Source organism: Lissotriton helveticus, chromosome 5_1, assembly GCF_964261635.1.
Source record: "Lissotriton helveticus chromosome 5_1, aLisHel1.1, whole genome shotgun sequence".
Taxonomy (NCBI): domain Eukaryota; kingdom Metazoa; phylum Chordata; class Amphibia; order Caudata; family Salamandridae; genus Lissotriton; species Lissotriton helveticus.
Window position 1 is genome coordinate 460923712 of NC_136065.1, and position 25458 is coordinate 460949169.

Sequence of the window (25458 nt, forward strand, 5' to 3'; positions counted from 1 at the left end):
TGTGTCTTCGTCCCCTCTCCGACCCCACTTAATGGAACTCTGATCTCCTGTTATTTTGGGTCTTGACCTGGGTGCATCTTGCCATAGTGAGATGGTTTCCATCGATGCCCCCAACCCGGGTCTTTTTATTTTTCTTTCTTTTTTTTTCTTTTTATTTCTCTTTTCACTCTGTAAATATGTGATATATACTTGTCCAAGCCTAATGGCTAGTAAAATGGAATCCTGAGAAAATCTATTTGTATATATATGTATATAGAGATAACTCTAACCACTTGTATATGTAGTAGACCTTTTACTCACTACCATTCCTATGTGATTCTTAGAGTTTATCCATTTGTATCTCTTCCTTGAGTGACTTTAAAACTTGTAGATTTGCAATTTTTTCGGTTTGTATCTCTTCCTTGTGTGACTTTACAACTTGTACATTTGCAATCTTTTCTGTTTGTATCTTTAATGTAACTCATGTAAACCTAAATCCTTATGTATCGCAACTGGTAAACTTTTGTAAAGCGCTCTGACACCTTCGGGTAAAGTTCGCGCTATATACAATCACATTAAATAAATAAAATAAATGTCTGATATGTGACTGACCTTTCTCCAGTGATACCGGCCAGAATCTCAGAGAGACTGCCTTTGAGAGACACTGGGTGTCAGGAGACATCCCACTCTTCCCGGGGTCCAGCCAGAGAGCGCTCTGACCGCCGCTGATTGTTCTCTCTGCCTCTCTCATCCTACCAGCTGTGTGGAAAGTTGGCAGAGCCTCCTGCCAGGCGACGCCGTCCGATCCAGGGACCTCAGCGGCGTCACGACGGGACATCCTCGCACCTGTCCGAGACCGTCAGCTGTCAACGGGGCCCGGAAGTACCCTCCCTTGACGTACGTGCAGAGCCCAGCGACGGCCCCGGCAGCGCCCGAGGATGAGACCGGCGGGGAGAGGCGGCCGGGCGCAGCCCCCCTCCATCCCCGAGATGGAGAAGTTCATGGAGAAGTGCTCGGCGCCCCTGCGGCACGCGGACCAAGTGTGGCCGGGGCTGTACCTGGGAGACGCGTGAGTGCCTCAGAATCGTGCTAATTGGGGTGTCAAGTAAAGTGTACGAATATAAGCCACTTTTTATTGAGCGAGTTGTGTTAGTTAGGGTATCTCGGACCCACGGAGACAAAGTGACGTGACTAGGAACGCCCCACATACTTGTTTATTTATTTAATGGGATTTTATATTTATTTATGTATTTATATAGCGCGAACATTACCCGAAGGTGTCAGAGCGGCAGCGCTTTACATAAGAACCAGTTGCGATACATAAGGATTTGGGATTACATGAGTTACATAAAAGATACAAACAGAAAAAAAATTGCAAATGTACAAGTTGTAGAGTCACACAAGGAAGAGATGCAAACAGAAACACAATTGCAAATGTACAAGTTGTAAAAGCCCTCATGGAAGAGATACACATGGATAAACTCTAAAAGTCACATAGGAATGGTAGAGAGTACAAAGGTCTACTACATATACTAGTGTTTAGAGTTATCTCACGTGAGTTAGTGCAGAATTAACGTTGTTTGCGCTCCGGAAGTCAGGGGACCCGAACACGGGAAAGAGTGATGGGGCTGGGAATAACGACGGACCCAGAAGGGTCTTTGTGAACTGTGAGATGTTTCTGCCTAAGTGACATTTTAGCTGCCCCTCCCCAAAATGATTCAGAGGAAGGGGGAGGCACCATTGTTTGTTACTTTGTGGTCTGGAGCCACTCTCTCATCTAGTTTAGTACTACTTATTTATGCAGTTAGCAAACACATAAACAACAAATAAGCAGGCTTACTCACCAGAATTACCCCCACGCACCTCTCCTCTTTAGAACCGATACATACACCCTAATAATCTGAACCATCAGTGAAACCCCTTTCTTTAGCCATTATTAAGACTTTCTATTGGCCGCACAGCGTCATCCTTTCAGTGTAAATGTTTCCAAGTGAACCTAGACAATAAAGCGTAATTGAAGAGGTAGGAGTTGAATGTTCCTAAGGCTGAAATCTGTGTGCTGTGATACTCCGGATGCAGAACGCACCTGATTTATGTGGCAGGTTGGTGTTGTGTTTTATGAGTGAATGGAGTAAGGGTTTGTATGGCAGGAAGCAGAGGCTGTGATGTGTTACATATAAGAAGGGAATACCCATCAATACATTCTTTGCATTTCTGCAGACTGACTTTGTCCCAAAGCAGCCAATGGCTCTGAGGCCAAACATGGTACCCACCGATTCAAGGGTTTAGGAGTCACTAGGTTAGAGCAGTGATAATAACAAAGGACAAGCTGTTGCAATAAAAGCTAAGTCAGTTTCGTTAGCAAAAAAACCCAGAAACAAGTCAGTACTCACTTTTTTAACCTTCATGTGCAGTCTGCTCAGTTGGATTTCAAAGTCAGACTTGGCTTTCAGCATTTCATCCCACCCATCATGCCCCTGACCTTCTCTTCCTTTCACTCCGACCCTGCACTCTTCTTATCATCACTCCCTGCCTCTGCCGTGCCACTCTCTCCACATCCAATCTCTCTCCATCCAATCCCTTGCTTCTCGGCTCTATCACCCCATCCACCCCCTCAACCCTGCAGACTCTGATCCCTCCACTTTCTCCTCATCCACTCCCTCACCCCTCTACAGCCTCTTACATCCTTCACTGCCCACTCCCTCAAACATATGCCCCTCCACACATTGCCCCCACACTTTCCCCATTCATGCTCACCCATGACTCTCTCCGCCACTCCTTTCTCACCATCGCACTCCCACCCCCAAGTTCACTCGACTTCATTCACCCCATGCACTCTCCAATTCCTTCCACTATCTATTTGTAAAATCAGAATCAGGAGTTTCCCTCTTACTGGAAATTAAACAAAACTATAGGCTTAAAGAATCAATACCATGCGGGGTAGGAACTTAGGGTTGGGGGGTGTCGTAGAAAGAATAGCAAGACGGGAAAATCTCTGGTCATCGTCAGATCTCCGCCTGCCCCACTCACCATCCCCCTGCCTTTTTTAAATGAAGTGGAAACTGACCGGTTTCTTGAGGTGGAGCCTAAGCAAGCTCCACCCTTGGCGACCCTCTGCCGGCAGCCCATCCTATCAGAGCATTGAAAGGCGTTACCCATTTAGAAAAGGCGTTCAAAAATTATTTTTAGGTCTGGCATTAGTAAGATCTTTTAAGTTGACAAACATTCTATGTATAATATACTTACTTAAAGGGTATTCAGTCAACTCTCTTCATCCATTTACATTTTTCTTCTGCCCACCACAGCATGCAGCTTGGAGTAATGGATCAGCCTACTTCAGCCACTGGAAACCTTTACTTTGAGTTATTGCATTTCACAAATAGCACATCCACACAAAATAGTTCCCTTCAGTGCCATAGGTTTTATTTTTACTTTATTATTTCTTCTTTAGTGTCGTCTTGGTGTTAAGAGCCTGATGTGATAATAGTATGTTTTTTACTAGTTGTTTTTGATGTGAGCACAGGGCACATTCTAGTTTTATAAGCTCCTGTCTCCGGCTAGTCAATTTCTTTTGGAGTGATCTTTGTTTATCTGACTGCTGTTATTTCACAGCTACCAGATTGTGTCCATTTGAAACTGCTCTTCATAAAGTTATCCTCTTTTTAGTATGCATGCAATGAAGTGCATTTCTAACTGTACTCCTTGTACGGCATGCTGGTATGTATTTTACTTCAGAATACAGCTATACTTGTAAACCAATTTAGTCTGCATGTCCTGCTTGACTCACTTTCTAGTTTGCTCTCAGTACGGTTCTATGTGGAGCTTATATAGACATTTGACTAATATAATGTCAATTAAAATTGTGCGATTATTCCAACCCACGCAGACGGCCAACATCTAGTGGACCCCAACCCTACATTTTTCCCATTTTTGCATTTTTTCGCAGTACCACAGTACTCCAATGCTACAATGAGCAAGTCTTGACTGCATGGTACAGCAGGACCATACAAGTTTCACCTAGTGAAGCAGGGTTTGAGGGTGTTTCTCCCTGGAGCCCCCTACCACAGAAGTGCCTGGGGGGGTCAGGGTTTCGTTTTTTTTCAACTTCAGGGCATGGGAACCAAGTCCCTGTGCCCTTTAATGATGGCTGCAACATTTCTGTATATGTTGCGTCCAAGCAATCAGATCGCTCCATTCTGCGGGACTGGTCCTGCTGAATTGGTACTGGTCGCGCTGCACTAGTACTCATCTCACTAGGCCGAGATGATTGCCGGGGAAAAGAGATACCTCTAACAATTAGATCACTGTATGTTTTTTCATTTATGATACCACAGGAGACTTGAGGGACTCCAAAGGGACCAACTATGCAGGGATATCTATTTTTTAACCCTTTCAAGCCCACCCTGAGCCCCGCTTTAAACACAAATATCTCGAAAACGTATGAATGGATATATACCAAATCACAAACAGTAAATTTTTTGAGTAAAGTTCAAACTTTCTGCCAAATTTGGTATAATTCCATTTAGCCATTTTTGTATGTATTGGTTTCCAAAATTTCCTTTGGAGATTAACATTGGAAAACTATGTTTTGGGACCCTACCCTTCTTCTCGAGCTCTGCTTGAAGAATCACCCCAAAACTTTCTAAGAAGGAGTTGAAGTGGATAATATTTTTGGGGAAGGTTTGGGAAGATACGTCACACGGCGCCAAAGTACTTAGCGAAACAAAAACACTCTTCCTATGAAAAACCAAACCTAACATTAACTACACAATGGCAACTGCCAGTGTGTGTGTGTGTGCGTGTTACGAATGGTACATCTTTACGTGCCTATATATACTTACCTGGACAATACAGTGGTAGTCGATATTCTAGAGTCAATATTTTTTGTAGCTTGAAATAAAAAAACTTGATACTCTGAAACACAACCATAAAGAAAGCACTGCTGGTATCAGTGAGGGCATGGGGTGTTTCCAAGGGAGTATGATGCATGGATCATTGTAGCTGGGAAGAGGTCAGTGTGATTATATGCCGATGACCTCATTATCAGTTGCTGAATTGGTATTCTCCAGCCAATGTATTTTCGTGTGTCTCCTGGCTGGGTATTATCAGCTCTTAAAACTAAGTGGAGACACCTGATCCAGAGATTTGTGAGGAGCTGTGGGCAGCTGCTTTGTCCAGCCTCTGCCCATCCTCATATTTTAGTGTGGCGGGAAAAGAGGAATCTCTCTCCAGTTGAAGTAAAAGTTATTCTTGATTCTGAAGAAAATAACTTACAATTCTCATGAACTCACAGGTATATATCGGATAGAATGCCAGCATCAATATCTCCCTGTAGATTTCAGTCGAAGTAAAAGTTATTCTTGATTCTGAAGAAAATAACTTACAATTCTCATGAACTCACAGGTATATATCGGATAGAATTCCAGCATCGATATCTCACTGCAGATTTAAAGGGGAACTCGCAATGAGAGTCTGAGGAAGGTTGGAGTGCAGATTCTGTGGTTAGTAGTAGGGAGGTGTGATTTTCTGTTGTGGAGAGATAAAGGATAAATGTCTCAGAGGTGTGAAGTCACAGAAGGCAAGCAGAATGCACATGGTAGTTTGGAGGTGAGATGTGTTACAGGGGGAGCATGGAGTGCAGGCAGTTGCGGATGATAATAGAGGTTCTGAAGTGGTACTGAGGATGAAAGAGAGAGGGTCTCCCACTTGTCCTCTCTAGTGTGGTCTAGTATGGTATGATTTTTTGACCTATTCCTCTTAATATTGTCAGTGTCATAGCAAACAACCTGGATGTGCTGAAAGAGATGGGCATCACCCATGTGCTGAACACTGCCCACTGTTCCTGGGATTGCAAGGGAGAGCAGGTGGTGTACGGCCAAGGGATCCATTACTATGGCATTACTGCAGAAGACTGCCCCGACTTCAACCTCAGCGTCTACTTCCACACTGCAGCAGAGTTCATCCATTCTGCCCTGAGCGACCCATGTGGTGAGTATACATGTACAGCTCAAAGCAGGTGTCATGCATATATATAATAATTACTATTTGTAAGGCACAAACATATCACCCTTAAGGGTTTCAAGGTGCTTGGGGCTGTTGGGTAGATTATGTCAGCTATTGCCCAGAGTCACATGATGCTGAGCTGAGCTGAGCTGCCGCTGGGGATAGAACCACGACTCCCACGCACACGTCTCAGCCGTTCTGGCCGCTGGGCAACACCTCCCCCTCAAGTTTGCCACACCTCCCAACTGCAGCAAATGTCTAGAAGGTCACCGACCTCCAAAAAAGGCTTTCTTTTGTAGACTAACGTCTGGTTCAGCTTGTCAAGATGTGCTATTGTTACTATGAAATGGTATGTTTACATGTCAGGTAAATGTGTCAAATTCAATGAGGGCTGGTAAATGTTTGGTCTTTGCTGGTTGAGCCAGGAAGCCTGCACAGAAGTGCTAACACATCTTTGAAGATGATAGAACAGACCCATTGCTCCTCTGAAGTATGTGTATAGAATGCAGTTGGTAGGGGTGAGTGTTGTTGGGTATCATAATTGCCAAATTTTAATATTTGGACAGTGTTGGGAGTAGATTTGAAGTCCTGTTGTGACGTGTTCATGATCCTGGTGAAGAATGCTGTGTGACAACAGGGATATCCAACAATATGGTATATCTAGCTGTGTTGGATATGTTTGAAATGATCTATATAAAATGTAATGGCGGCTCCTCCATAGGGGTGCCAGTGCATTGACCCACCACCTTGCTCTGTTCTAGCTGCTTCCGCTTTTACAACTTTTGCATGAAAACAAACAATCTCATACATCATTTGTTTTCATGTAAAATGTGTAATGTCAGGTTTGCAGCAGAAAATTAGTTTCCTGGTTGTACTGAACATGTGTCAGACAAGGGGCTATTACAGCCCAGCCTCACACAGTCACAATACATATCTGACATGGACTAGTGTCACTGATTGCAGCATGTCAGATAATGGAGCTTCAGGGCTTGTTAATCATACTCTCTTTTGCCCTGTCATAATTCGGAATAGAGAAAAGGGTCTACTTTCAACTCTATACCGGCTTCTGATAGGGCGAAGATCATGGAACTGGCTCTGATGTGTTGCCGATGTAAGAGACGTGGGGATCGTGGCCCATGCTTTTAAATCAGGCAAGCGCTTATAGAAAATGACTGCCCTGTGTATGTTTTAGTTTCAGGAGTCTCCAACTTTGTGTGTGTGTTTGTCTGCATGTTGGAGACTGCATGTATATGTCTTTGTATGCTTGCTTGAGCCTGTGTGTGTATGTTTGTATGCGTGAGAGCGTGTTTAGAGGTGTCTGCAGCTTGAGGCGTACTTTATATATGTTTCTGCCTGTTTTGACTCACAATTCTCAATTCCAACCTCAATTCTCTTGAAGTATGTTTTCTATAGTGAAATGTTTGAAAAGTCTTTTATTCTGATCGTATGAAAAATGTCTAGCAAGACGATATTTAATTTGCAATTGAACCAGCGTGACTACAAGCACCAGGATGCAAGTTTCTGTCCATATAGCCAGAAGTGCATGAAGTTGTCATGCAAGACACAGGGTCACTTGGTAAGATGTTCACAAACTGTCCCAATCTTAAACAGCACACTGAAAGCCTTTCTGCTACTTTGTTGTGAACGCAAACTGCCCATTGAAACCCGCTGTCTTCTCCCTTTGCTGTTTTAATCTTATTTATGGCTGTCAAAATCAATCCTTTGGGGAAGGAATGTGTGGTTTACCTTATCACACTCATTGCGGAACATTACGTGCTACAGCCCAAGAGACACTTTAACGTACAGGGCCTGGGTACTGCTGGTACTATATACTAGGGACTTATACTTAAGTTAACTTATACCAATTGGGTATAAGCTAATTAAACATACACTTTTAAGGGTCAGAGAACCGGCACTGAGGCAGTGCACTCTTAGGGTTGAAAAACCAGCAGCACCAGTCCAAAACTTTGGGGTGAACATGCAAAAAGAGGCATTTCCTTATTGAAAAAGTAAGCACACATTTAGTTGTATGGCAATAGCAGAAGTGTTGCAGTCCAGAAAGGAGGGATGTAACTTAAAGGTGCCTATGTGCACCTTGGGACTGTAAGATGAACAGGCGCAATAGATTAAGAAGATTGAGGTACATTGGCGCTACTGTGTTTTTAGGAAACAGGAATGGAATATTAATGGGGTTACAGGATGGATTTTGGTGTATGTGGTATATTAGACGGAGCGCTGCAGGCAATGTATGAAGGATTTATGTGCTTTGATAAAGCCGAGTGTGTTACATAGTACAAGACTAGCACAAGTGGAGCAGATCAAGAAGTGTTTAGGTGCACTGGCAGAGGTGTCTATATGGGGTCCTCAGTGCTGTAATTGAAAGGGGTCCAGGTCAGAATTCATAATGCTGCAGCAGAGATTTGTATCAGTTTTATGGCAAAACAGATTCCTCCACGGGCCAAAAGGCTCTTGACAAGTCCCATATACTATCAGATAAGGAAAATATCTTAATTATACATTCTTTATCAGATTTTTCAATGGTCTTCAAAAGAAAAGTAAGAAAGCAGCAAGTAAAGCAATGTCCTTTGTTTGTTTGACTAAAGATGTTCATGAATAGTTATGGAGACTTTCCTAGTGTTTCCTAAAACGTATGCCCTTCAGGAGATTTACCATGGCACAAGCACAGATGACTTTTTACCAGGATGAGGGCTTCAGGTAATTGGAAGCCTTAGTAGATATTGGCTAAATGGTTTAGTAAAGAGGTATGATGCCTTTCTTCAGCACATATTTCTGGTATTGACACATTGAGGGGCTCGATTACATTTTCCCAACATCGATGCCCAGTTAGATTTGAACATCATCACTTCTATCTTTAGCAATTCTGGCACTGCAGATCAGTATCCCTGATCAGTAGCCTTGACTCGGATCCCACTGATGATAAACAGATTGCTGGAATATGTGATCTGCAACCTTTATGTCTTTCATTTGCGCACTATTTTAAGAGTCACACACTTGATTCGTTGCTGTGGACATCTGGGTAGCATGACAGTTCCTGAGATATTAATGTGTTAGCAAGACCCCTTTCATTAAAACATATAAACCATGTCCATTAAGTTGAATCTTTTAGCCCAATTAATAATAACACAGTTGTGGGGAGGACAGCTCTCACCTAAATCCCCTATAAATGATCTGACCTGTTGCAGCCACTCAACGCAACATATACCAATATTTACACCCCACCTGTTTCAAAGGTTACTAGCTGCCACTGCTAAAATGTACAGTTGGGTATTATGTATGTGGTGTGTGATTACAGATATCTGCTGTTGTAAGCACAAAAATACCCAATTATAAGCCTTTATATAAGTGGCCTGGAGAAGCTGCCCACCTAAAATATTGCTCTGGCAGTAGCAGCTGCTACTGTATGGGGTGCGGGCAGGGTTGGGGGTTTGGGGGAGTGGCAGAATAAAAAATAAATAAAAAAGGACTTACCTTTAACGGCCGGCTGCCATCTCCCTGCTATCGTCTTCATCTTCTTTCTTCCTGCAGTCCTGGCTGGCAGCAGGAAGCATTTAGGCACACAGACTTCCCTGAGCCAATCACAACACTGCAATGCAGTGTTGTGATTGGTCTGAGCACCATGGTTCGGTGATTAGAAGGGGATAGGGAGCCTGTTCATGTTCCCCACCAGGCTGTGTAATGTATCCTGGTGGGGAACAAGCAAAGTGGCATAAGAACTGTTTGGCTGGGCGAAGAGGGTCAGCCAAACAGTTCATACACACTTAGGGAGTTCAAACCACTCCTCCCATGCTCTGGCCCATCCCGCCTGCTCCACCACTGACTGCAATAGGAAAACTAAAATTATAATAACAATATGTTATTATAATTTTATTTTTCCTTTTGAGCAGTGGGCTGACGCTCCTCCGCCTCAGAGTAGGAGCTACCACTGCCCTTGGCTATGTCAACTTGCTCAATGTCTCCGGTCCCTTAGTTACTGGGTCTGTAAATTCCGGTCCCAGTTATTCCACGCCCCCAAGCACCGAATCTAATATTTTCGGGCCTGGAAGAATCAGACCAAGACCCATGTGCGGTGCTGTGGGTGCTGGAGACAGCTGGGTTGTCCACTCCACTCCCGCTCTGCTCCTGCATTAAGGGAAAAGCTGCAAATGCTCCCCGAGCTCTCTTCTGACCTGCTGTACCATCCCCTGCCACTGGTCACCAGCACCTTGAACTTAACAATGCTCCCTCATCCTTTTACCACCTGCTTTAAGGAGTTGGTGAATGGATACTGATTTGAGGATAGCGTATGCCCTGGAAGGGGGTAAAATAGGGAGATTTGCATATGGTTTTCCTTAGTAGTAGTAGTAGTAGTAGTAGTAAGCATACTTTTATAGCGCAACTATCACCCAGAGGGTATCCTGGCGCTTTGACTCATAATGACCTAGCCCACACAACAGAAGGAGTTACACCTCCCTAGGAAAAAGATGGGATTTCAAGCCTTTCTTGAATGAAGCAAGATTGTCACTGCTCCTTAATGTTAGCGGGAGAGAATTCCAAAGTTTGGCTGCAGTGTGACCAAAGGAACGGCCACCCATTCGCACCCTTTGCATTCTAGGCACCGCCACTAGATAGGCTGATGAGGACCGTAAAGATCTGGCTGAGGTGTACCAGGAAAAAAGCTCTTGTACCCGTACAGGCCCCTGACCATGAAGGGCCTTGAAGACAATACAAGATGCTTTAAAGTCAATACGCTAAAGGATGGGCAACCAGTGCAGATCCTTCAGCGCTAGAGAGGAGGAGGCCGAGCGCAATCGGGAAAGGGCCAGCTTAGCTGCCATGTTCTGAATGCGTTGCAGCTTGCTGATCAAACAGCCAGGGGCACCCAGCAACAACGCATTACAGTAGTCTAATCTACTAAGGATGATGCTGCGCACTACCTCTGGTCTGGCTAAGGTCGGAAGCATGGGAAGAATTTTACGCAAAGAAAGCAGTTGCATCATACAGGTGGCAACAGTTTTATTGACAGAGGCATCCAACTGGAGATTGGGTCCAAACAGGACACCCAAATTGCGCACGGAGTCTGCCGCCGCCACAGTGCCCTGGGAAGAAAGTGGTACCTGCAAACACAACAATGATGGACAGAATGTGGATCAATGTCACACATTCACCCCAGTCCAAAGATCTGGGCCCAAATCGGGAAGAAAGTGGCCAGAAATCCGCTGGCAGAGGACGAGGGGTGCGGTCCAAGGAGCAGTGTAGTACCTCCGTTTTAGCGCTATTAAACTGGAGGGAATTTAGGCGCAGCCAGTCCGCTGTGGCTGTCATACACCAATGAAAAGTCTCCTGTGACACAGCATCCCTGCCTTCAAAGGAAAACATAAGCTGGGTATCGTCAGCGTAATTCACAACTGAGATACCAAATGATTTTATCAGCCTGACCAGAGGGCGGAGATATAAATTAAAAAGGATAGGGCTTATAGCCGACCCTTGGGGCACCCCTTGCCCCACTATCCTGGGGGCAGACCTAAATGGTGGAAAAGCCACTACCTGGTGCCTCTCATGCAAATAAGAGACCAACCAATCCCAGGCCAGGTCTGTCACCCCGGCTTCCTCTAGTCTGCTGATGAGTATCCCATGGCTGACCGTATCGAACGCGGCCGACATGTCGAGCAGCACTAAAAAGGCTGCGCGACCAGAGTCGACACGTGAACGAAGGTCATCCAGCACTACCACCAGAGCAGACTCGGTGCCATGAGCTGGCCGAAAACCAAACTGGGCCTCATCCAGGCAGTGATTGAATTCCAAAAACCTGGATGGATGTTTTGTGACCAGTTTTTCAAGGATCTTAATGGGATATGGAAGCAACGATATTGGCCGGTAGTTCGCCACACATGTCGGGTCCAGAGTAGCCTTCTTCAAAAGAGGGGAGACCACCGCCAGTTTCCAACACGCGGGAACTGTAGCAGTGCTAAGCGATTGGCAGCACATGGCATGAAGAGGAGGAAAGAGTTCCTCCTGAAACACCTTCCAAAATCTATGGGGGAGCGGGTCCATGGGCGATCCTGAAGACACACTATTAGCCAAGGTACAAAACTCATCAAAAGAGGGGTGGGGGGAAACTATCTAACTGTACCAGCCCTGCCATTTCCGCATCAACCTCGGCAATAGGTGGCAAAACCGAAGCGGATAGAGGCTGACCGGTGGTAATCGGGTTAGATAAACCACTAAGGATGCTAACGATCTTGTCCTCAAAGGCCGCCTCCAAAGAGTCACATAAGGACTGGGAAGCCGGAATATTATTAGTAGCACAAGCAGGATGCGAAAGATCTTTAACAATCTTAAAAAGAGTCTGAGATTTGTTCACAGCATGTATTAGCGTCTCTTCCAGAAACTTGGCTTTAGCGCACTTAATTTGCGTTTTATAGTCCAAGAGGGCCTGTTTAAAGAGAGCTTTTTCTTCCGCTAAATATTGCTTCCTCCAGGCTCTTTCTACCTGCTTGCATCTCAACTTCAGCTGAAGGAGATCTTTAGTGTACCATGGCATGGCGGGTTTAGGCCTATCGCTTGATTTCCTCAGAGGGGCAATTTTGTCTAAGGATTCGGTAATCATTTGGCATAGGCTCACATAGCTATCTTCTACATTACCTGCCAAAGTAAAGGCACCTGCTAACAAGGTCGGAAGGCTGGAATGTTTCAACAACCTAGACCATTGCCTGCTAACTTTACCAGTTCCTATACTGCCTTCCCAAGTAGTGCCAGCAGGGAGGGATAGGGAAAAATGGACAAGAGCATGGTCGGTCCAATATTGAGGGAAAATACCTCTAATTCTGACTTGAGCGTCATTTGCAAACACCATATCAAGTACATGTCCCTTTAAATGAGTCGGAGATAGTACCAATTGCTGTAAATGGATATTACCACAAGCCTGGCACAGCTCCCGGTAAGCAGAATCCAGGGGCCCGTCTGGCCACAGATTGAAGTCCCCCAACACCAGCAGCCTAGCGTGGGTATTGGACAGGTCATATAGGAGATCTACCAATTCTGGAAGAGCTGATAGAGCATTTCCCGGCGGTCTATAACATAACAATCCAGAGTGCAGAGCTCCCCCTTGGCCATTTAAGGTAAAGCCCATAAGTTCGAAGCCTTGAACTTCCTTAAGATCCAACTGAGAGAGCGCCAAGGAATCCCTAAAGATAAAGCCTACACCTCCGCCTCTATTCCCAATACGGGGTTTATGTTTGATTTTATAACCCGAAGGACATGCCAGGCCTAGTTCCACAATACTATCGGTTCTAGTCCATGTCTCTGTCAGAAATAGCACATCTAGTTCATATTATTCAATAAGGAGTGCAATTTCCATATAATGCTTGCTGAGCGATTTAACATTCAGCAGACCACAGGATAATGACCCCGGGTGGTTATTATTGGTATCACGCTGGTCTCTTAGATTAGGGCATACGTCGAGTTGCAAGAGCTCTTCTCTAGGATACACTAAACGGGAGGGGGAAGGAGAAGAAGAGACAGCCTGGCTGGCTCTGGTCGCGACCCGTTCGCGAACGGGTGCAAATGAGCTTACCTCTGGCGCACCTCCAGCGCGCTAACGGCGTGACCGCTGCGCGCCGGCGCTGCGTGCTTGAGGGTTGGGCATCTTAAATAGCCGTAAACGCGGAAGTCCTCCAAGGGAAGCTCTAGCCGCCAACCAAGATGGCGCCTTAGTCTGTGTATTATTGCTTGATATGGGGAAAATAATTTGTAATCCCTATATTTGCGTGCAAGGATTTCAGCCAGAATGAGAGACTCCATCCCCCGTCCTCCCTGCACCTAAATCCAGGGGAACTCCTAATGTGGGCTCTAGACACAAAAAAGAGACCTCTTCTGGGAAGAAAACTCTAAAGGACTAAATGATATGTCTGTGCTTTGCTGTGTGTGTGTGTGGAGTATACAGTCTAAAGAATACTGTTGAGAGTTTGTGTGTTGTTCATTGTTAGATAGGTTCTGGAAAAAGCAGGAGTAAAGCTGGAGACCCACCAAGCAGGTAAATGAGGGGGGACAAAGAAAGACAATGAGCAGTAACTATAATAGAGAGTCAGCAAGGAGAAAGCAAGTAGTACTGATGGAGGCGTGCAGTTATAGTGGGGAGGTTATGGATAGCTTGGGAATGACTTGATTGCTAATGACTAGTCTTCAATACTTCTAGTCCAACTCGTCTAGTCCTTACTCGTGAGATGAATCTGACCTCAAAATCAGTCGCGGCCGGCAAGTCTCGCGGGTGGATGGGGCACGGGTTCGCGGGGGGGCGGGGGGGGGAAGGGGGTCACGAGGGATGGTCACACGGGGGGTGTAATTTTATAATAATAAAAACAGAAGCAGGCAGGCAGGCTCCCTCCCCAAAGCCAATCACAATGCTGCAAGCAGCGTAGTGATTGGTTGGGACGCCGCCCAGCCAGGGGCTGATGGGGAGTCCATTTTCTCCATGCAGGCTGCATTGCAGCCTGCATGGAGAAGGGCAGAGTGTGCATGACTGGTTTGGGCGGCCCCAGAGGGCAGACAAAACAGTTTTTGCGCACTGAGGAGTGGGCAGGCACACCACTCCTGCCCTGCCCTGCTCACAGAGCAGTCCCAAACCACCAGCCCACCCGCAACCAAACATAAAATGGTACTAACTGAGAGTTATTACCATTTTATGTGTCTGCTTCTCTCTCTGCGAGAAAGCAGTAGGACGAAGCTCCTCACACTAGTGGTGGAGCCGTCCCTGCTCAAGACAGGAAACTTGAGAGGCGGGATGACACTGCATGCTGCACCAATCCTACTGGGCACCATAACTGGGAAGGCATGCCCAGCATCCTCCTGTTTTTAATGCCTCTGATAGAGATTAGGAGCTTCAGATGTGCTAACAAAGCACTGAGTGCTTTTGTTCCAGATTCCCTCTCTCGGAGGAATGGGGCTATACCTGGCTGATGAGCCCTAATTAGGGTGAAACCAGTCCTGGGTTGTTTGTGTTCTGTTTCAGAGTGAACCTGGCCTGGCAGTACGAGCAGGACTGTTCCCATTGTAGCAGTTTCAAGACTGATTTGCATATGGCTGAGTTTAAACTGAGGTGGCATGGTGTGCAAAATAATGATGAACTGGGATGCGGCCTGAGTAATTACCAAAGGCTGAGATTAATTCAAGAATTTGCCACATCCATTTTTTGCATCTTTGTTGATTGGTAGCCCGCGGTTGTGTCTTTTGTCATTTTAGAGCAAACATTTTTTATTTGCTGATTCTCATATGAGTGTATCACTAAAATCGTTAAGTAATTTAGTGCTAACAAGAAATATGATGGCACTTTCAGTCCCCACTGACATTCTTGTGAAAGCGATGTCCCACATGTGGGCCATAGTAGGCTATGTTGCACAACAAGGCGTGGACTACAACTTTGCCATACGTGGATTTCAAATAATATTTTCAATTCAAAATTCAGAAATAATGTAGAATGTTTTACGTTGTGTGCGGCATTTTTGCTACATCAAACTGCTCACCAGCCATTCCACTGCCAGACCTGCTCCGACTCCTTACATACCCCAGCAGTAGCTGGTGACAGACTGTTGGGAGAAGTGGTACAAATACGGAGGGTACAGGAGATGCACCATAAAAGAAACAGAGACATGGGAGGCACCGCGATAAAGAAAATAAAACAAGTGGGAGAATATGGAGCACCCCACGTGAAAACACAGATTCTGGAAGCCCATCATCACATCTGGGTCTTGGTTACACAAAAATGCAAACACATGAGCTGCTTTTCCAAGGGGAGCAGGTAAGAGGGGAAGCAAAAAAAGGTACACTGGGAAATGGCAGCCCCCCCACGCCTAGGGATTGGGGGCCCTTAGTGGCACCCCAGGCAGGAGACAACATCCGGGCCATTTCCCACCCACCCATCCCTTCAGTTAGGGGGTTGGAGGGTGGAGTGGCAGGGTCCCTGGCAAGAACAATGGCAGGGAATCCAGATTGGCGGGAACAGTCTGATCTTGGAACAACAAGGCGGATGTTCGATGGGGCTCCGGGCTGGCGGGAGAGGGGGCTGACCTGCTGGTGGTCCTGGACTCTCCAGCTCTACCCGAGATGTCGGTGGCACTTGTGGTGAGAAAGTTGGTGGCCGCGTCTAGGAGATAGACAGCGAGTTACACTGGAGAGGTGAGAAGAATTGGTTGTGGCCTGCTGGTGCAACCCCACAAAGAATTGGTTGTGGCCTGCTGGCGCAACCCGCATCAGGTGTGCCTTTCTGGAGAGTCCTACTGTAAATACAAAATGTATCAAGTGTTGGCTGTATGGTATATATTGCACAAGCCTATGGCCTTATAACCATGTGTGTGGAATTTTAAAAATCTAATAAATGGTTAAGGGTTGATAGAGCATCAACCAAGTAAGGATTGCGTTTACTTGAAATTAATAAAGACTACGCAGTGAAGACCATATACTTGCCTGGTGTTACTTTGTAAAGGGGGGATGTAATGGTTGGTATGGGGAGATGCTATCGATGGGCGAATCGCACACGGTGTGCCCACTATGAGGAAGGTAAAAATTACGAGTAAAAGAGATGGAAAAATCGCAACGGGACAAACATTGGTTTACAAAGTGTATCATATGGGGCCTGTGAAGAAATGTCCTTGAATTTTTTCCTCTGATGAATTCAGAATCAATGGGAACCTCCCAACACAAGACATTAATAAAATAAAAATTTAATTGTGGGAGAACCTAATTGAAATTACTTGCATCTTCCCTTACTGACAAGGAAGCTGCAGTGCCCTTTATAAAGTTTCATTTTCTCATTGTATTTATGCTTGAAAATATAAAGAAATACTTTATGAACAGCAAGTATGTTACCTTGTCACACATTCCCATATTGAGTTTTAAAATGGCACTGATACAGATGGTCGACACAGGCGAAAGGAGGTGGGAAGGTCAATAGTGCAACCACCCCTTCTAGAGACTCTTCATGCCTCCACCTCCCCTTTACTCATCCCAGACCTCCTCCTACTGCTATGATCTCCAAATAAACACCTTCTAGACCCTTCCCTCTTCTATCCCTCCACTATCCTTTTCAATCCAACTAACAGACTCACATGTCCACTGCTCAAATTCAATTCATATTTCCCTATACTAACTCACCACTTATACTTTTTGGGTTCCGGAGTAGCGTGCTACTAGAGCACTTCAACGCCTCATCAGGGTTAGTAAGAGCTATATAAATGCAATTACAATTACAACCAAATCAGATCTAAGTTTGCATTTCAGAATTCTATCAATCACTATGTGTGATCCTCACAGTTTTTGCCATGAAATGTCCTGGACCCAGGGAAACTGAGTAACAGCACATATTTCAGAGAAGAAATCATAGAGTACCTGAGGTAGGGGGATTGGTATTGGTGACATACGTTTCTCCTCACCAAAAAGCTCCTGCCGCCGCAGCATACATAGTAACTACATAGTAATACATAGTAATACTTTTATGTCCGAAAAAATTGAGAAAATCCATGACCAACAGTGAATGTAACAACTTCCTAATCCCGTGCTCTTCCTGGAGAAAATGGTACCAAATGACTGTAGATGAAAGATATACAAACAAAGGTAAAAACGATAGCCACATATTGGCCATCAGAGAAAAACTTCACCTGGAATTTTTAATATGGATATATCTGCCAAAGAACGGACCTTGACAATATTGTAAAAAGGGGACTGAAATATTACAAACTCAATGATCTTACCCTAGCCTATTCTGTTATATTGTTTCAAATTCTAATTAATTAATCCTATGGTTTGGTGATTTTAATGCAAGGATGTAAATGGTAATTAAGTATGCCAAGGATCACATTTTTTGCCGCCTGATCTGTTGACCAGTGCTATTTCTTCATCAGTCCCTAGATTCTGAAGCATGAGATAGTGTACTGTTGATCTCTTTAGCAGGGGGGTAGTTAAATCAGCGTTTTTATCCAGATCTTTGTCAGAGTTTGCATCTGACTCTTTAGTTGCTTCAGTACCATCCTAACTTGAGAAATCTTTGCACAACAATTCTTGGTACAATGAAGAAGTTCGTATTGAACTTACACAGCTAAGGAAGTTATTAAGCAGTTGGAGGCTTTCAGACACTTGCCAACTAATCTAGCGATTAATCACTGGGAAAATAAAAACCAACATTTAAAAATGTAATTAACCATAAACTGTGCATCATACAAATTGGGCAACAATTAGCGAAACCTGCTATTGAAACATTTCTGGAAGCTTGTGGCTACTAGATATAAAGGGAAATGTGAACACATGAATTAGGTTCTTTAATCAATGTCATTTTAGTGGCTTTAAAGTCCAGAGGAAAGAGCTGTCTGGTGTACATCTATAAGAAAGGGGATCTCTATATAACGGAGTCCATTGATTTCTTTCAATGCTTTGTACGCCTCTAAAACTTCATGAAAATATTATTTTAGCTGGACTATGTCATTCGATGGAATCTAAACATCTTTTATCAACTGCACGTATGGGTTTTAGGAAGGTGTTTCAATTTTGCATAGAATGGTTACTTTAGATCCAGTTGGCCAGCAACAGTACTCTCAACGGAATATTAACAGTCAATTAATCAGACTAATACCAGGACACTATCCAATTTTCAAGAACATATGACCATTGGTCAATGCAAAATTCTAAGGGCCCCATTACGATGGCGGGCGGATCGCCATATAGCGCGGGGACACACTGGCTAGTGTAACCAGGCGCTGTATAAACTCAGTAATAATAATAATAATATGTCCCTGGTTCTCCAGCCTGCCATATTAGTATGGCGGGGGCACCGGGGCAGACGGAAAGATCGTCTGCCGCTTTTCCGCTGGTCAAATTCTCGACCGGGCGGAAAAGGGACATAATATGATGGCGCTGTCTGCAAGACACCGCCATCCATATTATGATGTAGGCGGAACATCACCTTTCCATGTCAGCGATGCGGTTCTTGCTGTTGGGGCCTGTTGCGGGCCCCCAGGGTGTTTGGGGGTGGGGGGAAACATGGGGGTTACCTATGGTACCTCCCTCATTGCAATGCACTACGTGGCAGGCACCACATGGTGCCTGCCATGTTGTGCATTGCAATGCTGTGCACAGTCCTTTTACATTGCGAGCGGATCTGCAGCCAGAAGATCCACCCGCAATGTACAAGGACCAGAATGCGTCCGCCAGTGTGGCAGGAACATCCTGATTTGCATGGCGGGACCGCCGCAGCATCGGCGGTTGGTCCTGTGCTCTGTTGCGGTAGCGGGCGGACATTCGTAATGATGCCCTAAGTTCTTTTGTGATAATGCTGGTTTGTACATCAGTAACACCACATGTAACCAGAATGAATTAGTTAAATGTCTGGTTAAATTCCATAATGCAAATTCAATTTAGTTATGTTCCACTGTTAAAGATGTTAGACTGGTAAAAAGTTTTTTTTATAATTGTTCATGTATACTTTGAAGACACACAATCACTCGAGAATGTGTTTTTCTGTTTCAAACACTTAATTACATATGTTTTGGTATCTTGTCTACTGAGGTTTTTGCCATTTTTAATGTGTTTAAGTTCAGTGATCAGTTGAATTTTATGGAAAATTGTATACTTAATTGGCTAGTAATTGTTTTGATAGTTTAATCAGTCTTTAGAATCATAGCATGATATATAGCTTTTATAAACAGCGAATAAACGAAAATATGAAAGAACAAATGATTATTGTACTATGAATTGCCCATCACAAAACCCCATCAGGAATTTCCTATCAAAGTATAATGGTAGGCATTACCCATCAGAAGACTTCCCAAGAGATTAATGATCAGAATATTGCACCAAAAACTGCCCTGCAGGTTTTAGCACCAGGCATTTCCCCTTTGTTCTAGACATTGCACATTATAGTATTATGCCAAGACAATATTCTGAACGAAATATGTGTTAGACTATGGTACCAGGATTTGCACTCCACTACATTTTTTAGATTGTGCAATACTTTAGGAAAGTGCCTCTTAAGGTTGTTGTTCTCAGTAAGTGGACAGAGTTAATACAATCTCCCTCGTTCCTTAAAAAGCATTAAAGACCTTTATTCATTCAGTTGATCCTTCCAATTTGGATATTTGAGGGCTTTATTGTCCGTTGAACAAGCCCATATTAAAAAAGCCACATTGGACCCTCAAATACTCCCAACTATTGTCGAATCTCCTTGCTTCCTCTTTTGGGAAAGCAATTGGGAAGCCTAATAAATAGGCAGTTGGGGTCTTATCTTGAAACAAATAATATCCTCGATCCCTCACAATCTGGGTTCTGCCCAGGATTTAGCACAGAGACTGCACTCCTGGCCGTGACTGACTCACTTAGACAGGGGATGGATGCAGGAAGCCCGGTAGTACTGATATTATTGGACCTGTCCGCGGCCTTCGACACCATCTCACATCTAAGCCTCATGAACAGACTGCAAGGCCAGCGGCATCCCGGGAACAGCACTAAAATGGCAGCAGAACTTTCTGTCAGATAGACAGCAGACGATCATCTTAGGCTCATACTCTTCAGGCAAAATGCAGTTGGACAAGGGTGTTCCTCAAGGATCGCGCCTAAGCCCGACGCTATTCAACATATATATGGACCCGCTGACAAAAATCGCAGTGCAATTTGGCTTTGAGATCATTTAACACGCTGGCAACATCCAGCTTATGTTTACCATCAGCCCAAATGTAGAATTAGAGAAAAAGCACTTCTTGGACGGAATGATAGCAATCTCCAACTGGATGACCGAGAACTGTCTCCAGCTCAACCCAGAAAAAACTGAGATTATGCTACTTGGGAAAGCCCCAGCCATCTGGTCGGATGACTGGTGGCCCCATCAATTGGGTGCCAACCCCGTGCCCAAACAAAAGGTAAATAACCCCGGAATAAAATTTGATCAAGCTCTAACAATGAAAGACCATATTACTGCCACCACAAGCTCCTGCTATTACAATATGCGTCTCTTGTACAGAATATTTCCCCTCCTTCCAACAGACACCCATAGAACCCTGGTCCAGGCTATGGTGATTAGTAGGCTGGACTTTGGGAATGCCTTGCTGGCTGAAGTAGGTGATGCCCTGCTCACGAAGCAACAGGTGGTCCAGAACAATGCTGCTAGACTGATTCTGAACCGCCTGGCGGGTACTCCTTCTGCACCTCTGCTGAGGGAATTGCAATGGCTCCCGGTGAAGAAGCATTCCCATTTTAAAATCTGCTGCCTCACGTATAACGCCCTGAGAGGCAAAGGCCCACAATAGCTTTTTTTTTAAATTATCACTTACATCCCCAGCCAAACTCTTCTGTCAAGTACCCAATCCCTTCTGTGCGTACCTCAAATCCGCCAATCCCGCACCAGGGGCAAGGCTTTCTCATATTTTGCCCCACGGTACTGGAACAAACTACCTATAGCCCTCAGTGAGACCTCCACATACAGTAAATTTAGGTAATAATTAAAAGTCCTTCTATTCTAAACTTCTGGTCTGCTTTTCTGGTCAGGATCTGCAACAGCGCCGAGCTGCCCCTGGGTGAGACGTGCGCTATAGCAAGTAACGCTAACATCACAAAACCTATCAAGGATATACTCAGAAGAGTCTTTTTCTTTTTATTGGAGAATAAAGATATTTAAGACTTTGGAAATGTGTAGTATAAATATAAACTCTTCTCAGCACTGCTGTTTGATTGTAATATACTCATCATGGAGATAGGATTGATGGTCTGAACATTTGCAGCGGGCCTTGATCCTGTCCCCCACTAGTCTCCTAGACAAGGTTGTATTACTTCTCAATGACTTATGATGTAGGTATTTCAGATAGATAGATAGATAGATAGATAGATAGATAGATAGATAGATAGATAGATAGATAGATAGATAGATAGATAGATAGATAGATAGATAGATAGATAGATCATTTTTATTGCACAATGAATTAACCCCTTCGCTGCGGGGTGTTTTCCCCCCGCTGTGCGGGGGGGGAGGGGAGGGGAGTGCACGGCGCCGCTGTGCTTGTGACGAGCTCGGCTCGTCATGAGGCACAGTGCAGCTGCACTCATGACGAGCAGAGCTCGTCACAACCACACCCGTTTTGGAAGTTCAGCACAGCAGGGAAATTATCCCCACGTGTGAACGTTCCAACGGTCATGACGAGCTCAGCTTGTCATGAGTGCAGCTCAACCGTGCCTCATGACGAGCTGAGCTCGTCATGAGCATGGAAGAGGTTAAAATCATTGCAATCTTGCTTGATTAGGAACAAAATAAAGTGTATAATTTCCAATGTTAGAGATAAAATGTGACACAGTGACATCCTATTAAAAAAATTAAATTTGAAATTCACATTGTCAGCAATAAAAACATGAAGGATTAAGACAGTTGATAGTGGGCTGAAAGTTATGATTCCATAGGTTTATCGGAAGTCAGAATGGCTTTTACAGCGGTCTGAAATTTCATAATACATGCCGCCAGCTGTGCAGAGTCACCCTTCAGACATTCTACCATGGCGTCCTTATATGTCAGATATATTTCTACGTCTAGATGTGCACTCATGTATTCCCGTCAAGTCATTAACGCTTTCCTCTCCTTTTCCAGGTAAGGTCCTGGTGCACTGTGTCCTGGGCAGGAGCCGCTCTGCTGCATTGGTTCTGGCATACCTGATGATATATCAACACTTCTCATTGGCAGATGCCATCCAGAAGGTGACCATGTATAGGCCCATCTGCCCGAACCGTGGCTTTTTAAAGCAGTTACAGGACCTTGACTTGGACTTACGGGTTCGATGGAAATTCTGCAACATCTTCTAAGGAGCAGGTACTCAGAACCCATCCGACGGCTCGCCACTGGGCAGTGGTCAGTGTGTTGCTGACAGACTGCCTGGTCTTTGCTCCTTGTGATGTTGCTTGGGATTCTGCCATATTAAGGGGCTGCCCTGAAATGACCCTCCCAAGTAGGAGGTGCCAACAGTACGTGAATCAAGGGTTCTGAACTATGTGGAGCCATTGGAGTATAAAGGTTGTCATAGGGGAATACTGTGCACTTTGACTTGAGTAATAATTCCTTCTCTCCCCTGCATATATATGTGGCACAAAATGTACTAGACTGTAGAGAAATGTACATAACAGATTTATATAAAAAACACTTTGTTGCAATAACCAGATGGGCTGTAACTAACCGAGCAGTGATAAATAAAAGCATATGCTTGAAATTGCCCGTGGATATATTTTTAATTGGTTTTCCATTAAGTTAAGCGTGTAGCTTTAAAGGCCATTCTTCTGATGTTGAATATTACTATTTTCTCAAAACACTTGATATTAACGCTAAAGGGAACAAACTAATCGTGAATTCAGAGTTTGCGCAGTTCCTCTTTCATTGCTTTCCTCTTGTATGTATGAATTCATAAGCAGTGACTTCTCAGGGCTCCTTGCGGCATTTAAAGGGCTCCCGAGCCTCTCGTCGTGTTGCGACTATAGGTGCCTGACTCCTTACCCCAGTGCTTAATTGAGGCCACTGCAGCTTGCACCACACACTGCCCCTGCCATGCTGCCAATGAACAACACAACTACTAACCATCACACCCTTACATGTGTGACAATTCAGACTATTGCAGGCTCCCAAAGCTATAAGAATAGCTTGGTGCAGCAGCAGGTGCTTTTAAAATGATAACATACTTGCAAAACTTGCAAAAATTACGACCCCATCCCAAGTCAGCACCCGGTGCGGTGGCACTGATCGCACCACACTAAAGCCAGCCCTGGCAGCAGGCAATATTAATTTTTAATGTATATTGAATTAATAATTAACTTTTGTTGTGGTCATCTTGAGTCAGAGAGCCCCACCTTGTGGCAGACTGTAACAAGTGCCAGTGTTGATAATTAAGCGCCGGTTCCGAGCAGCGGAAACCACCGCCTCAAATTAAGCACTGCCTCACCCTATGTTTTACATTTAAAGAATGTAAAGATATCCTTACATAGTGTGTGCACTGTCAATGCCAATGACCCCTCTTAAACAAGAACAATCCAACCTTTCAATAGGATAAACAACCGTTTTATACCCATCAATGTATCAGATTGCATTAGTCAGCAATCAACATTTGCTTCTTCGTCCTGGCTGGATGTTCCCAACTGTACTGCTACTGTAATAGATATTGTGTACTGTACCTAGACTCAATCTTACACCGCTCGATGGAACTAGGACTTGACTGTCCGTACGCAGCTACCAGGTGAGTCAAGAAGCATGGAAAAGCAACTTTCTGTAGCAGCCAGGCCTATATTTACTAACGTTTTCCGTCATGGTTTCATCACATTTATGACGCAGCCATTACGCAAAATCCTTTTTGCCATTTTCTAATCCACGCAAAGCTTTCGCTTCGTTAAGTAAATACAAAGTAATGCAAGGCAACGCATAGCACTACCTTACATTACTTTGCGTGTGGGAGGCGTTCTATGGGTGGAGAAATGGTGCTTCCATGCTTCCTCCTATGGATTTTGACGCAATCCTGGATTTACTGAGGTGAGTAGGGTTGAAATTGCACCAAAATCCTACGCCTCCTCGAAGCAGGCATAACCACGAAAAATATTTGTATTTCTCCTCAATACTTCCCTTTCTATGCATGAATTCTGCAGCACACAGAAAGAGGAAACGTGCGTCTAAGGATTGTTTTTGTGGCAGAAGTTATCCCTTCCTGAACAAAAACAATCCTGCTTGTATTGCAGATACCCTTACAAAATGATGCAAGGGTGCCTGCGTTGACGCACGCAGCACACAGTGCGCCAGAGCTAGGAGACAGCAGCAATGCACCGTATCTTAGTAAATATGGCACATTTCAGCTGGGTTTTTTTTCACGCAGAGCAGCAAATTTGCTTGCTCCTGTGTGTTGCGTAAAATGTTATTAAATATGCCCCCAGTGTCTTCTGAGTGGGAAAACCATTTGTCTCACCGTTGATATTGCATGGTTCTAGAAAAATACTGAAAACATGGCACCTGTAAGTGGTGTATATGAACCCAAATAAGAAATAATTAGGACAAAAATGTATTCAAACTACATAACAATGTACTCCTGTTTATATTCTATTGAAAAATTTAGGGCATGTAAATTTGTCCATAGGGTATTTTGGTAAGATCAGTAGGGATAAAAAAAAAACTCAATTGGATTATACAGCTCATTCCAGGGATTCTTCCATCTCCCAAATCTCAAGGCTTTAGAATGACACCCTGCTAATGAAACCAGCAGCTCGGTGACGTCCATAGTCTCTTCAGGTTTAGTAGTCATATTTTTTCCAAAATAAGTCCGAGGGAAAAACATAGAACTATTCAGGCTATTTCTCCTAAGCTAGCAAGAAGAGTTGGCGGTTTAAGCCATTAAGGTGCAGTCACAGGGCTCAATAATTACTCAGAGAGAGAGTGGTGCTTAATTTAAATTTACAGGGATCTGGTGGACTAACCAGCAAATGATTGTATAGTGA

At 44.4% G+C, this 25458-nt stretch overlaps 2 protein-coding genes across 2 annotated transcripts in view; both read left to right on the forward strand.

Annotated features, from left to right (window-relative positions):
* The window catches only part of LOC144754653 (dual specificity protein phosphatase 13A-like), a 162931-nt gene extending 157095 nt beyond the window's left edge, over positions 1–5836 (forward strand). The window contains exon 4 of the mRNA XM_078642729.1: positions 5750–5836. The gene's annotated coding sequence lies outside the window, so the exon portion shown is untranslated. The remainder of the gene's footprint in view (positions 1–5749) is intronic.
* Positions 871–23201, forward strand: LOC144754654 (dual specificity protein phosphatase 26-like). Its single transcript, XM_078642730.1, has 3 exons — positions 871–1048; positions 5750–5967; positions 22589–23201. The coding sequence occupies exons 1-3, from the start codon at positions 918–920 to the stop codon at positions 22798–22800; spliced, it is 561 nt and encodes a 186-aa protein (XP_078498856.1). The 5' UTR covers positions 871–917; the 3' UTR covers positions 22801–23201.
* The last annotated feature ends 2257 nt before the right edge of the window (positions 23202–25458 follow it).